General features: G+C 50.6%; 3 protein-coding genes across 3 annotated transcripts; 2 read left to right on the forward strand and 1 right to left on the reverse strand.

Moving 5' to 3' along the window:
- Positions 1-778: 778 nt before the first annotated feature.
- On the forward strand, positions 779-1,380 carry PG998_014264 (uncharacterized protein; the record flags this gene model as incomplete). Its single annotated transcript, XM_066881080.1, has 2 exons — positions 779-861; positions 906-1,380. 2 exons carry the CDS (start codon positions 779-781, stop codon positions 1,378-1,380), a joined length of 558 nt encoding a protein of 185 aa, XP_066723932.1.
- Positions 1,381-4,534: 3,154 nt separating this feature from the next.
- On the reverse strand, positions 4,535-8,805 carry PG998_014265 (C6 transcription factor; the record flags this gene model as incomplete). The annotated part of the gene is made up of 10 exons (XM_066881081.1): positions 4,535-5,031; positions 5,100-5,173; positions 5,239-5,574; positions 5,623-5,945; positions 6,008-6,710; positions 7,465-7,676; positions 7,728-7,906; positions 8,089-8,204; positions 8,261-8,442; positions 8,491-8,805. 10 exons carry the CDS (start codon positions 8,803-8,805, stop codon positions 4,535-4,537), a joined length of 2,937 nt encoding a protein of 978 aa, XP_066723933.1.
- Positions 8,806-10,127: 1,322 nt separating this feature from the next.
- PG998_014266 (uncharacterized protein) lies at positions 10,128-12,308 on the forward strand. The gene is made up of 5 exons (XM_066881082.1): positions 10,128-10,242; positions 10,294-11,027; positions 11,079-11,196; positions 11,352-11,906; positions 11,957-12,308. Exons 1-5 carry the CDS (start codon positions 10,153-10,155, stop codon positions 12,275-12,277), a joined length of 1,818 nt encoding a protein of 605 aa, XP_066723934.1. The 5' UTR covers positions 10,128-10,152; the 3' UTR covers positions 12,278-12,308.
- Positions 12,309-13,534: the final 1,226 nt, after the last annotated feature.

Here is a 13,534-nt window from a genome sequence, read left to right on the forward strand (position 1 = left end):
CAGACAAAGGGCGTCGGAGATGACACTTATGGCTCTTTTTTTTTTCTTCTCTTTCGATCAAAGAAACGACAGTGTGTATGAAGGCCCAGCCTAGTCTTTTCATTCTTTCTCTCGCCCTCTAGAATTCCGTTCTAGAGCCAGGGTATGTAGCAAAGTCGCGTGGTACCCACCCCTCCATCTCTATATCTCCCATCTCCCCTAGCATCCTGTCCCCCATCGCTCACGTTCCGTTCTTCCAGGGCATCGATCACCCCCCAACCAAAACCACGCCCGCAAGAAGCCGCTGCCATTTCTCCATCCCAAGTATATCACCATACACTGAGAAATCTGTCGACTTTGGAGCCTCAGCCTATCAATATCAATGGCGATTGAGGAATACAATGTTGTGATCGTTCGCCACTCCGATTCGAATTCCGCTGTGGTCGTTGAGAAAGATGGAGGACCCGAAACAGAGTTGGAGCTTCACAAGATACTCAACGGCATAAACCCCACAGTAGGGAACGGTGATTACTTTCTGGACGGTCTGACCAATGAAGGGCTTGAAAGACTGGAAATATTCTGCTACCCGCTTTCTCAGCTCCCGAATTCGGACGTCGCCGCGGTGTTATGCTCGACCTCGACCAGAAGCGTCCAGACGGCCCTGGCAATTGCAACCGCTTGTCAGCTCTCTCCAACCGACGTACGCCCTATCGATGAACTCCGGGAGATCACACCGTGGCCCCATGATCAATTGGCCCTGTACCAAGAAGACGACGGCAAACGATACATAAAATACATGATGCTAAGAGGAGGCAGTCTCGAGGACGCGGGAGAGGTCGTCGGCAAAAAGAAGTCGATATCAGCGACCTCAAGTGGCCAGATGTGGGTCAGGAAACCAGGACGCGAAATGTGACACACCCACGCAGCCGGGAGGAGCTTGAAGCCACAGTGACCAGAGGTCGACAGTTAATCCGAGATGTTGCAAACGGCTTGAGCACTGACAAGCGGACTATCATCGTTGTCACGCACGGCGGTGTTTTCAATGTCTTGCTTGGCAAATACTACTGCGACATGAAGGACGGAAAACTAGCCAGCTCGACAGTATTGAAGAACCTAGACGCAGTTCTTTGCTTCTTTCCCTCTGCTGACGATCCCGAAGCGAGGCTACAGGAAAAGAGGTGGGATCAGAAATGGGTTGACCAGTTTGGAAAGCACTACCGGAACCTCGGCGACGAATTTGAACAGTCTGGACAGGGTGATAGTAACTACGAGAAAGACTACTGGAAGTTCAATCGAGAGGCAGGAGACGAGGTAAAGGGGAAGGACCAAGGTTTGATTCAGCTGCTACTTGCGTGGCCGCACACAGAGAAAGTGGTTAGGCAGAAAGGCGTTTCTAGCTAGTTCGATAGCTTACCTTTTTCGAGGGTCATCTCTTATGAGTGCGAGTCAGTGACTGATGCGCAGGAATTATTTCGGTGGCTCTGAGAATGAAGAGGAGGAAAAAGACTGTGACATGGACTATGTGGGCTGGCAAATGACGGTTGAAACGGGAGTTGATGCCAGAAACGAAGGGCGTCAGAACTGTTTTCAGAATACATTAATCATGCTACATTATTGTTGCGTCGCCATATAGAACCGAGAAATTCCCATGCGAGAGACAACCTGAATTTGTTCGTCCGCGTTGTCATTCTCTCGGCTTGGAGATAGGGGACAGCATGGGAGGTAGGAGCTGCAATCGCATCTCAAGGAAGACTAGGTTTAGCATGATACGGGTACAGTACAACGCGCGGACTGGATGTGGAGGGACCTACGGTGGCGGGGACCGTTTCTGACCATGCTGCCCAAAGCTACTTCCGGTCTTATTGGGTTCGTGCCTCAAGGTACAGTAGGATATTTCGTGAGTATGAAGTGCTACTTCGTAGCTGTTCTATGGTATCTCAGCAACCTCTGCATTTGGATCATGGGCCTCATGCGTGCACTATTTCTGATGTGCTTTTCTGACGTACAGAGTCTAGACTGGCTAAGCTGCGGGAGGGCAGATGTGGACCTCAGGATGCCGAGCTGCTTGCTGGTGGGCAATTCGGATAATCTCAGGAGCTGAAGCAAACGACCCAGGGCAGATGTAGGCCTCAGGATGCAGAGCTGCTGATGGCGCCGCCGGTCCAAATGAGCAGAGCCAGCGAACAGCAGCGCCGATATTGTTGAGTGTAGTACAGCCGCTAGCGAAACCTACGTCCTCTTTCCACTCTTTGATAGTTTCCGTTTTAGGCTTTTTGCAGGGGTAGCTGTTGACACCATGTACCCCGCCATGCTCGCAAGTACAGAGCCAATTTCTGCCTTTCTGTCTCTTTCCCATGTACATCCACAAACCGATCACGATACTCTTGAATCGATTCATCCTCGACGAGAGAAGCTGCTGACGGGTGGTATACATAAGCTCTATCCAGCGCTGCAATCGTTCTTGTAAGCGTCTACAATTAGATGTTTTGACAGAAACTGGTCAGCGTTACTATAATAACTCAACGCCGAAAACGACGTTGACCGGATTCTGTCAATCATTTGTTTGTAGACGCTTACAGTACATAACAACTGTAGTGCCATAATGAATGTATACGACTGCCAACAATTTCTAGCTCTAGCTCTCGTTGAGCATAAGTAACCCAAGAGTAAGCATAGCAATCGATTCATGGATGTACATGGGAAAGAGACGGAAAGGCAGAAATTGGCTCTGTACTTGCGAGCATGGCGGGGTACATGGTGTCAACAGCTACCCCGCCAAAGTGGATCCAGAACGAGAACTATCAAAGAGTGGAAAGAGGACGTAGGTTTCGCTAGCGACTGTATCCAATCGAGTCTTACTTTTACTGTCGCGTTTGCAATAGTGGTATATCATAGGAGACCTGATCATAGACCCTTTATCGTTTGTGGTAACTATTTGTGGTGTACTGCATGTGCGTGTGTTAAGAATCGCTCACTCTAACCACGACTGCATACTTGCTGAAAATACAACGAGAAGGAACCTTTATTTTATCTTTGTTCAATTATTTGTTATTCCATTACTGAGAGGGGAGTTGGATGAAAAGGCGGCGGGCGTCCGACGCGATAATGGAGGACCGTGCAGAGATGGAGATCGTGGTGGACGCGCCAAACTCTATCGCGACGTCGGTCAAACGAGCGAAGCGGGCGAAGCCCAGCGCCAAAGCACGTGAGGCGCTACTCTCGAATGAAGGCGACAACGGAGCAGAGACAAGTTCGAGCAACAATGGAGTCATCGGACCGGAGATGCTGCAGCGCATCTACGAGCTCGTGGCCAGCTCCCAGAACGAGATCCACGATTCCCGCACCGAGATCCGAGACCTGAAAGAGATCATCAACAACCAGCAGGCAATCATCCAGCGGCTCACCGCCGAGCTTCAAAATGTCACCCAGCAATTGGAAGAACTCAAGAACGGCGCGGCCCTCGCCGGCAGCGCCCAGACGAGCCCTCAGGCCTCTTATGCGCAAATCGCACGCACGCCCCCGACGAGCCAGCCGAGCAACGTACGCACGCTTACCTCGATGAACACGACACCTTCCACTTTTACCGACACTCTCTACTGTACTGTTGACACAAGTTTGCCCTGCGTCTTCGTGCTTCCTCGGCTCCATGAGGCGTTTCCGATTCGTTCTGGCGCACCTGCTCTGAATTGCGTCGATAGTGGCCGCCTCCGGTGGGCCTGAGTCGGGGCAGCCACTTCGAGTCGGATTGGCCAAGGTCGAGGGGCGTCGACATGGCGGTCGCGACGTACTAGGGGGGTTGTCTACGGTACTGGGCCTTGTATCATAAGACTGCTCGGAAATGGCCCTCTTACTTCCTCAGAGAAACCCACCAGTGCATGCCTTTCGTGCCACTACGGCCGGCAGGCTGCACTTGGTTCGTCCCAGGTTCATTCGGGTGTATCACTGCAGAACTGCTGTAATACCCACCCATTTAGGCATCTCCAAACCTAGCTACAACAGTGAATACAAATTGCTCAATTCAGCGGCCCATGGCTCCTACATTGATATGCACGTCAAGAAATCACTGATTGACCAGTGGCACGCGTCACAAATGTTTTTATTGGTAATATTCAAGCAATATAGCAGACATTATGCTGCCTGTCACGGAAGAGCGCGAAAATAAGACGCATAGTGATCATATTACACCATTAAATCGGGAACTTTCCCCCCACCGAACGCGATGGTAGCAAAGACGACTTTAATGCGACCTCTCTGCAATTCTAATTGCATTTTGATCTTGGCCTCTGCAGGAATCGAGCGACAATGTCATATTCTTTTAAGGGTGCCGGGGTCCCAGTGGCGAGGGAGGACAAACACGTCAAAAGCATTAACGACGAAATGTGTAATGAGTGCCGGGATCGGCTGCTTCTCGAGGCAAACGATGAGGCTGGGAGCGCCCAGGTGAATGACGGATAGCATGGATTCATTCGCTTGGAAGTGTCAAACGAACGAACTTTCTATGTTTCGGAACATGAGAGAAGAGGCGGGGACGATAGCGACCTTTGATTGACTCGAGCTAAGTCTGTAATGAACTTTCGTCGTCTGTCGCCATAGTGAACTCATTAAAGAGCATTTGCTCCTCGAGCTTTGAGGCCAGCGTGTGAGCTTGTGCAGCGCGGAAGTCGACGACGGCGAGCTCGAAGTTGACAATTATGTGCGTTTGGTGCGTCATTGAAACAAAAGAGGAGGAAGTGTTGCTGGTCTCGAGCGGCGGGCAGTGGTGTTTTCCACGCTCTTTAAGACACCGCACAACCTCGCACATCTCGGAATCCTTGATGAGGCCGCTTTCCAGCGCCATTTGCAGGAGACCCTGTGCGATGGGCATGGCTATAGCGTGTTGAAGGGTCGCATCCTGGAAGAAGCACATGCAGACGTCAAAGTAGGACCGATTCTCCTGCCGTTGGGTCTCCGTGTTTTTGCTCATCCCTATAATGGCACTACACAGCTGCATGTATCCAACGTAAGCAAAAGTTGGGAATAGCTTGCCGTGGTGGTCGATATGGTGCTGAAGGACTATGTTCTTCATCTGGGTGACCGAAGCGGTATATATGGCATTAGGAGTGGCCTCGGCAGAAACAAACCGCAGCCTTTGGTCTCCTGCGGGCTCTGGAAAAAGGGGCGGAAAAGGGTGAGGATGATGGTGTGGAGGTACATACTGTGGCATCGTTAGTTATCTGAACAGCGATAGCATGACTTTTTTGGTTCGGCAGAGTAGCTTACTGAAAAGTTAGAGTGTCCATCGGCGTGTCTTTCTCACGCCTAAGGAGTTCCGATCCTAATTTTGCTTCCCATTCGAGAAGTTTTGAGTATTTGGATTCAGCGAAGGCGAGGGATACTTGAGAGGGTTTCTCCCGATCACTGAAGTAAACGGCTGCTATCTCCTGTGCGAGGACACAAAGCGTACATAGCGCAGAAAATGCGCGCCCCATCGAAGGCAAGAGAGAATGCTGAGGCCAACCAAGGCTGGATAGCGTCTCGCGTCTCCATTCGTCGTCGGGGACCGGCATGATCGGAGGATACTCGATGGCTTTGTCCTTGTAGAAAAAGGCGTGTAAACTGCGCGGCTTAGTAGTCATAGCAGAAGCACCGTGGAACACAACGCACCTTAGCCAATTGTACAAGCCCCAAGCCGTCTGCGCAGTTGCAAGCTTCATCTTTGGAGGCATGTGATGGAAGTAGGTCAGGTTGGATTCCTTATCGGCAACCCCGAACAACTTCATACGCTTCCCCATCTGGCGGCTGAGCTGCTGCGTCTCAAAGGCCAGCTCATTGCGGCACTGTAATTCGCATACCATGCTGAAAATTGCGAGGGCAGAAGAGTCGGAAAAACAGTCGGACATGCGCTCCGCCTTGTAGAGTGTTTCTGCTTCCTTGAAAAACGCAGAACCGAAAGCCGACATCTGCAAGTCGATGGCCGAGCAGGTGTACTGTCATAGTATGGTTGGTTACCATGAGAACACAGAGAGGCGAAGTAAGAACAACGACTTACGCATGCATGGGACAGTAAGGAGGTGACGAAAAACGGACTACAAAAAGTGGTATTCTGGTTGACAAGATCGTCAAGAAAGAGGTTGGTGTCGAAGAGGGCGTGGGAAGGATGGTCGATCTCCAAGTAGGTGAAAATGGCGATAGCAGCAATTTCGTCCCTTATAGGTACACATGTCCAATAGCCAATCTGCAAGCGGTGTAGTCTTTTGTCGACATACGACCGGGGCGTTCCTGGCCCCGACGTTGGAGCGCCGACGAGAGGGCAGGAAGGGCAAAGTCGTTCCGTCAGGGTTGCTGTTAAACCAACGAAGAGATCAGTCGAGTCATGTCGCGTTTTCGATAGAGCAGCCGGGCTACTCGACATCGGCGCTTCGAAATTCAGAATAGGATGGCTTAGGTCGGGTTTGGACGCATGGCTGGTGAAACGCGGTTGGTAACTGACTGCGGTGGGCGCTATCGGAGTAAAGGCAGGGTAGACTATTTCAAAACGAGCAGTAAACTTGTCATAGTCGAGATCGGATCTCGTGGGGAAATCAAGACTGGCAGTCGCACCCAAGTCTGATGGTTGTCTTCTTCCTTGCAGCGTACTCGTATTTTCCCTAGCTTCAGCAAGATAGTGCTGGAGATCAGGTGCTGCTTGGGCATCGCGCAGGACCTGAACAACGTTTTCTTCGGGGGTTTCGAGTAGTAAGTCCAATAGCGATCTATAGCTGTCGACAGAAGACTGTAAAGACTTCAATCGTTGCCTTAAACGCTCGTCCGTGGTGGAATAAGAGCATGTTAAATGCTTTTGAATACATCTCGTACAAGAGGGTCGCTTGCCGTCGCACTAATAATGGGGCTGTAAGGCCTAATCGAGTAGACTTTAGGAATTTGTAAATGTTCAATGAATGCACTTACACGAGTCTTTCCGCTGCGGCAGCAACCGCAGGCGATTCTGGGCGGTTGCGTCGGTTTAGGCGGTTGCGTCAGTTTGGGATATGTCGATTCATAAGCAGGGCGTGGTGCAAGACGCTTGTGCGCCATGTTGTTGAATCCGGATTCATCCGTTTGGTGCAACTGTGCAAGTTGAGGGGGCCGAGGATGATCTGTGGTTGCCTGGACAGTGACCGGCCTGTATAAGTAGCCATGCAGAAGGTGCTGGGCTATTCCATCTAGGAGAAAAGAACTAAGGGGCGCGGCCCAGCGGTCGAACATCGCGATCGTCCCCTGCGTGCATCGACACACTCGGCCCCTGCGAGAACAGCTACCTGCCAGATCCGAGAGGGAACTGTGTGGGGCATCCACGACCGGGGAATCGGTCGGTCAGCAGGGGTCTCGATTCTGGGTGGGTTGTCTGCAACGCAACTCCCTATCGTGGGATTTAATTCGCGACAGCTTCCTGATTACAATCGTGCTATGAGAAATCTATGTACAAGAAAGTGCCTTTTAGTCTTTTGGCGATTGCAACATGCTTACATAGGGCACTCTGAACATAGGACACTCTGAACATATTCAACAATATCTTGGACTCGGCCATCCGCAGTGACTTGTAAACCCCTCGCCTCTTTGTTCCAGGATGCTACGGGGTCACCGTCTGTTGTGAAACAAATGAGGATATCCTGCCCTTTAGCCTCCATTTGGTCGACAACTGTGATCGTGAATTTGTAACCCGGCGCGACGATGTGTGGCTGTGACGTGTCAGATATGATGATGTCGAAACTAACGCGAGAGCAACATACCTGCTTCGGAAAGCGCTCTGTTCGTTTAGCACAATCCATGATTCCAATACATATTTTTTCGGCGATGGGTTTAGGGACAGCGTTGCCAACTGCTGGTCTCTCTGAATCTTCGCCGGCTTCGTCGCCTCCTTTGGTGAAATGCCCTACACTGGTGTCACTCGAGGGGATTTTTTGGAGGTCTGCGCCATTCGTCAGATCATGACACTGCAGTTGCGCCCACACCTCAGTACACGATTTCCGCACCCACAGCTTCACTCTTCGGGGTAATGCCAGCACTTGTAAGACCGCGAGGGGGAGATGCGGCAAGAAGATGATCTGACAGATTAGACTTGATCTAGGCCACGCGGGAATGTTATCTTACTCCAAGGAACGGTTGCCAGCTCACCCGAAAGGATGCAAATGACAAGATCAAGCAGATTTGCTGGATAGTGATCACAATAAACAAATTTTGTGATTCCCTGCTCTTTAATCTGTGCTCTGATAACATCTTATTAATCCGGAGAATAAAGTAGCTGGTCCATACAGCGACACACATCCCACTCAGGATTGAGGGGATCAGAGTCAAGGCCTTAGCACTGGTTTCGGAGGATTGATATGCACAGGCGACAGCTCCAACGAAGAAGCCCGCTGTAGCCATATCAATGACACAAGCGGCGGGTATAAGAAGCCAGCCCGAACCCAAGGGAGCATACATCATACGGAGACATATACTTCGCTACAAAAGTTAGCAAGCATTCGTTCTTGTAGGTACTAGGCAACGCACCGCAAAAGCGAGACTTTGCCATATCGCCGGCAAAATCACCAGCCAGTAGGCATGCCGGTCAAGCCCAAAGACAAACAGAAAAATGCTAGCTACACAAGTAGCCAGTGCCTCGATAAAACATAAGGATTTAAAGGATTTGGGATATGCAGCAAAGACCGTCTTCTTCTCTGGGGGGTCCGCCAGTTCCGTGACAGGGACAGTGGCAGGGAAAGCATAGGCAGCGGAAAGAAAAGTGAGGACAGCAGAAAGAAGGGCGAAAGCCAGAACGATCTCGGAGACAAGGAGCGACACTTCCCACTCGTCAGTGGACGCCATTGTAAGACGAACAAAGGAGACTGTCACATTGCACAGGCGAACGAGGCAACAAGAAGAGACCTGCAGATGCGTTATAAGGGCGAGAAGCTTAGAAGATCCTGCCTGCACCTACAGTGGCATCCAAACCACCGCGGGCCATCCGGGACGAGGACATCATGCACGGTTGGAAGTACCAGGGGGAAGGAGGAAGTGTGGAGATAAAAACACCCTACAGATATCACTAGTAGAGTGTGACAGAGGCAGACGCGAAGACTGGGCGGCGGCATGGTTCGTTCCTAACCCTGCAAGCCAAGGCCAATGCAATACGAAAGTACCAGATATCACAGGGAGAGGGCTTGCCACTGTCGTCCTGAGGGTGTTCCAAGTACATGTCCATGTACAGGGGTCCCAAATGATCATCCAGCCGTCAATATGCTCTCCTTTTCCCATCTGGCCATTCACCCGAGCTTGCCTACCCACCTTCCATCCCTGAACAGCGTCCAATACTGGTGCCGGAACAGGACCTGGCGGGTTGGATTCTGATGGCCGAGAGATGGGTTACATGTTAGTCCCGAGTACATCCAACCGATTGGCATGGCTTCTTGGAAGATTGGTTTTATGATGTCGAAACTCCTTGGGACAAACATGTTGGTGGATTGTGATGTTGGGTTGGTGGGAGTTTTCAGAGAGAAGAGTGGCATGCATGCTTGGATGAGTGGGTGCGCCGTATACTATCTCGTCGGACAGCGGCTTACAAAATACCCATCAGCCATTAGCTATCAAGAGTAGATGTTGGAAATGTGATGAGACAACACCGATAGAAGCCTTGCATGGTCCGCGTACATAAGAAGTGCACAAAGGAAAATCGCAGATAGCAATATGGCATATGGAGACAACTTGGTCCGTGCTGAAACCTGCTTGCCGTTTTGAGCGAATTTCCACAACATTTGGCCAAATGTCGTAGACCGACACTTCACTCTGAGGGATCTATGGTCCGGTCGCACCGCTCGTGCTTTCGTGGAGTGCAAGCCCAGTATCTGGGGCTTTCTCATGGAGAACAACAAGCATTGCATCTAGGTGGAAGAAACCTAGGAGACTGTCGGAATAGAAATTATCTTTCGGGGTTTCAAGTTTGACAAATTCAAGAGTAGGTGTAGTGCATGTAATGCTATCATCCAGGTGCTTAAAGATGTGCTTGCTTGTACGTTGAGAAAAGGTAGCCGAGACCTCAGTGGGGAGATTTTGGAATGAAACTCGCTGGATCTTCTCTACTTCACGTGACAAGATTGGACGTAGCGTGATCCACTCCATTGATAAGCGTTGACTCTGTTATCGGAAGAGATGTCGCATTGTCGTCAGATAACCATCATGGAAATGACAGAGTGTCGACTTCTGGCAGCCCGACTCACAAGCATCTGCCATGTGTATGATAGAAAGGAAAAACTTCTGGAGGCACCGGTAAGTCGCCTAGATATATACATTGTTTTCAGGTGCTTACTCTGTCTGTAGGAGTTCATCGGCATTATTCGCTCCCTCTTCCACACGCTACCCCCAGCGAGGCGAAGATGCATCACGGAGCCCGTAGATCAAACCCCAAACCCTACTATCACGAAACCGCCATCGAAGACACGAAAACGGACTCTCTCGGAGGTTACCGGCGAATGCTCGGGGCCTGCTCGCAGACGGACGCCGCCCAAGGCTCAAGACCCCATATCTACAACTACCATCGATGGAGCTCCGAGACCCATTACACCATCGACTACGCGAGACCGTGCCGTAATACCTGGTGACACCGCGAAAACCCGTTTAGGACGAGTCCAAGAAAACAACACTCCTATAGTTCCTGTTCAAGAGCTTCTGCCTTTCACCCGCCTCTGGGCGCAGGACCCCAATACATTCTTTCGCAGGCAAGCCTGCCAAAGCCTCGACCCATGTACAACAGAACCAGAAGATAACTTCCCATCTGTCCTCCTCCGCTTAGTCCAGGGACAGCACATGGGAAAAGTCCGCTCCGATGTATTGGCGAAGGAAGTGCAGCTGAGACAAAGGCGAGTTGGGCTGATAGGCATGTATATGTTGGCAACTATATTTGGGCGTGACGATGTCCCCGCTTCGCTGACAAACGGGAACCAAATTTCCGAATCGGAAGTTCGCAAGGGCAAACGCTACTGCCGCTTCCTATCCGACCTTGGAAACCTTGATATACTAATAGCGTTCTCGAACCGCGACATCCCAAAGTCAACGTAAGTCCTCACTACGTCAAGATCATCCGCACTAATCCAACGGATGTCCAGGCTAGAAGAACATTGGCCCCTGGCAGATGGATATGACGATCATCGCAAGAATCTGATCACGTCCCTAGAGCAGCGGGGGATCCACACAGCTGCTGGCCAGTTCAAAGGACTCACCGTGGTCCTTTTAGGCCATCTTTTGAGAAAGCGCAGGAATATGCATCCGAGCCGAGGCCAAATGGAGAATCCTATGTTTTAACAAGCCAATCTTGGGAACTATGGCTTGCGCAAAATCTGGGATGCAACGATGCCGTTCGGCTTACCAATCAGCAACAGTTGAGTGAGCTCCCTGCTGGTAGAGTAACTCCAAGCTTGGCTCTAGGATCGCAGAAGGGCCCCTCTTGTGAAGACGGGAGTCCAGCGGACAACACGTTCAATCTGCCACTTAATGTAACGAACCTTTCTACCGCTGCAACTCATACAGGCAATAGGAGGACAGCAGACCTACCCAATCACGACTCTGGTGTGAGGCCTGCCATACCTGGGATCCCGGGTGGATATGGAAGGGACGACGTTTCTGATGGAGCTCAAAGCCTTCTTCACTTAGCAAACTCAGGGGGCAGTGCACACCTTCACTCGAGTGCTACTCCGAGTCAATCCATGCGTGCGGTAAGACCTGAGGCTTTCGACTTCGAGAGTTTCGTATATGTCAATCAGCCAACGTTTATACCTCTACGGAGGGATCTGGAAGAACGTTGGAAAGGCACCTGGCGGCTCGATTGGAACGGATGCCCAAAGAAGCCGTTGAAAAGGGGAAAGCTAGTGGCACAAATAGCTGAACAGTTTCCTCCCGAACTCGTTGACCTAGTGTCTGATGTCGGTGAATTCATTGTAAGCAGCTTCCTACAGAGCTAAAAAGCTTCGCTTACATACTTGAATAGCACCCAATTCTCGAGAAGCGAGTTAATCAACCTCTACGCTTCAACTCCGTAGCATTGTCGCTACAGTCTGGTGCCCCGAAAGATGAATTCAAGGCCCGTATCAGCGCCGTCATGCATCTTTTAAGGACTCAATCAGATCAGACTCTACCACGTTTTGTCAGGGACAGGACAGATGAGTATTTCCAGTCGGATAATCGGCTACATCTATCTATCATAGAGGAAGATATGTGTATAACCACAACAGATGAAGAGGAGGAGCGTTTCGTCTGGATAAAGTTTTTCACCGAGAAGGATTGGGATTGGGTGGATGGGAAAGAATAGTATTTGTTCAACCATACAACCAAGCCAGCCACGCAAGAAGATGATAGTTAGACAAGCCTACTCGTGCCCTTCACTGGTCCCGTTGGGCCGTTGCCCCTTACATCACCAGTATCCTCTCCTTCCTCCCCTCCACGGTAATATGTCGTTGTCTCGTACATCTTTGCCGCTCGTAAATTTATTAGTACCGTTAGCAATGGTGCTATAATAATTATGAAACGACTCACGATAATGAGAAATAGGGTCGCTTCCACGTCCGAATGATTTTCCTGACCTAATTGGATTAACTTAAGTATGTCACGTTTCGCTATGTTCCCTGCAAACTAACCTTGATGGCTTGTAGGATCTCTTTCAAAAGTGCAAAGATGACTGCAATGGTTTGGTAGGCAGAAAAGTAGCCGAACCAATTCACCATAATGATAGTTCAAGATAGCTTATATAAATCACCGGGCCGTTCTAATGACGACCTCTTCTAGCATATTGGCCTCAATAGTAACCACACCTACCAAATCTGTAGCCAAATGCATGTCACTGCACACTCTCGGGGTACGATCCTCTGGTACCAAGCATGAAGATGCCTTGACCGGGGAGCTTGCCCGAGGATCCTGTCCGGTCTGTACTGTGAATGGTCTCGTGCAGGATACATAGTACGGGTGAATGACAATACTCGGGAGTGACTTGCAGATGCATGCGCGTATCTCGTGGTTGACAACAAACTGATGATGTTCGTGGATTAGGATCACTGTCGACATAGCCTAATGATGACACGATGGCTTGCATATACGTGAAGGGGCAGCGCTACGACCAGGGGTCATAACGCGGTTCAAAAACATCTCGGTTGGATGACACTGGGATGGCTTCGGTAAACAAGACCAACCACGGACTGTTGCTGCATACTGCCTCCTAGACGGAGCTGCAAAGACAGGCCAGTAATGGTGGCTAGGGGTAGCGTCACGGCCCGGGGTCAATCAACAGGTCTGTCTTGCATTAGCCGCAACCAGGACGAGCAGCTCGACAGCATGTTAGCCAGAGCACAGTACTGAATTGTCCATTGACCTGCGTGAGCCACTATTTGGAACTAGCTGTATGCGAGGATCCTCGGGGAGCATGATGTCCACATCCGGGATCGTGGCCGAAGCATCCCTTGAGCAGTCACGATGGGTGATAGGCCGGGGTCAGGGTACGGCTCAGGGCAAGTAACCCTGCGGTCCGAGCTGATATCTTAAAGATCAAACAAAGGGCCTCCGTTATGGTCAAGGT

This window comes from Apiospora kogelbergensis (genome assembly GCF_038363985.1).
Source record: "Apiospora kogelbergensis strain CBS 113332 chromosome Unknown utg000010l_segment0_segment0, whole genome shotgun sequence".
NCBI lineage: Eukaryota > Fungi > Ascomycota > Sordariomycetes > Amphisphaeriales > Apiosporaceae > Apiospora > Apiospora kogelbergensis.

Excerpts from the sequence above, each read along its gene's own strand:
- PG998_014266 (XM_066881082.1), top strand. The coding sequence starts at position 10,153 with ATGGAAATGACAGAGTGTCGACTTCTGGCAGCCCGACTCACAAGCATC. Across the intron at positions 11,028-11,078 it reads CGCGACATCCCAAAGTCAAC|GCTAGAAGAACATTGGCCCC; the intron begins GTAAGTCCTCAC and ends ACGGATGTCCAG. Across the intron at positions 11,907-11,956 it reads CTGATGTCGGTGAATTCATT|CACCCAATTCTCGAGAAGCG; the intron begins GTAAGCAGCTTC and ends ATACTTGAATAG.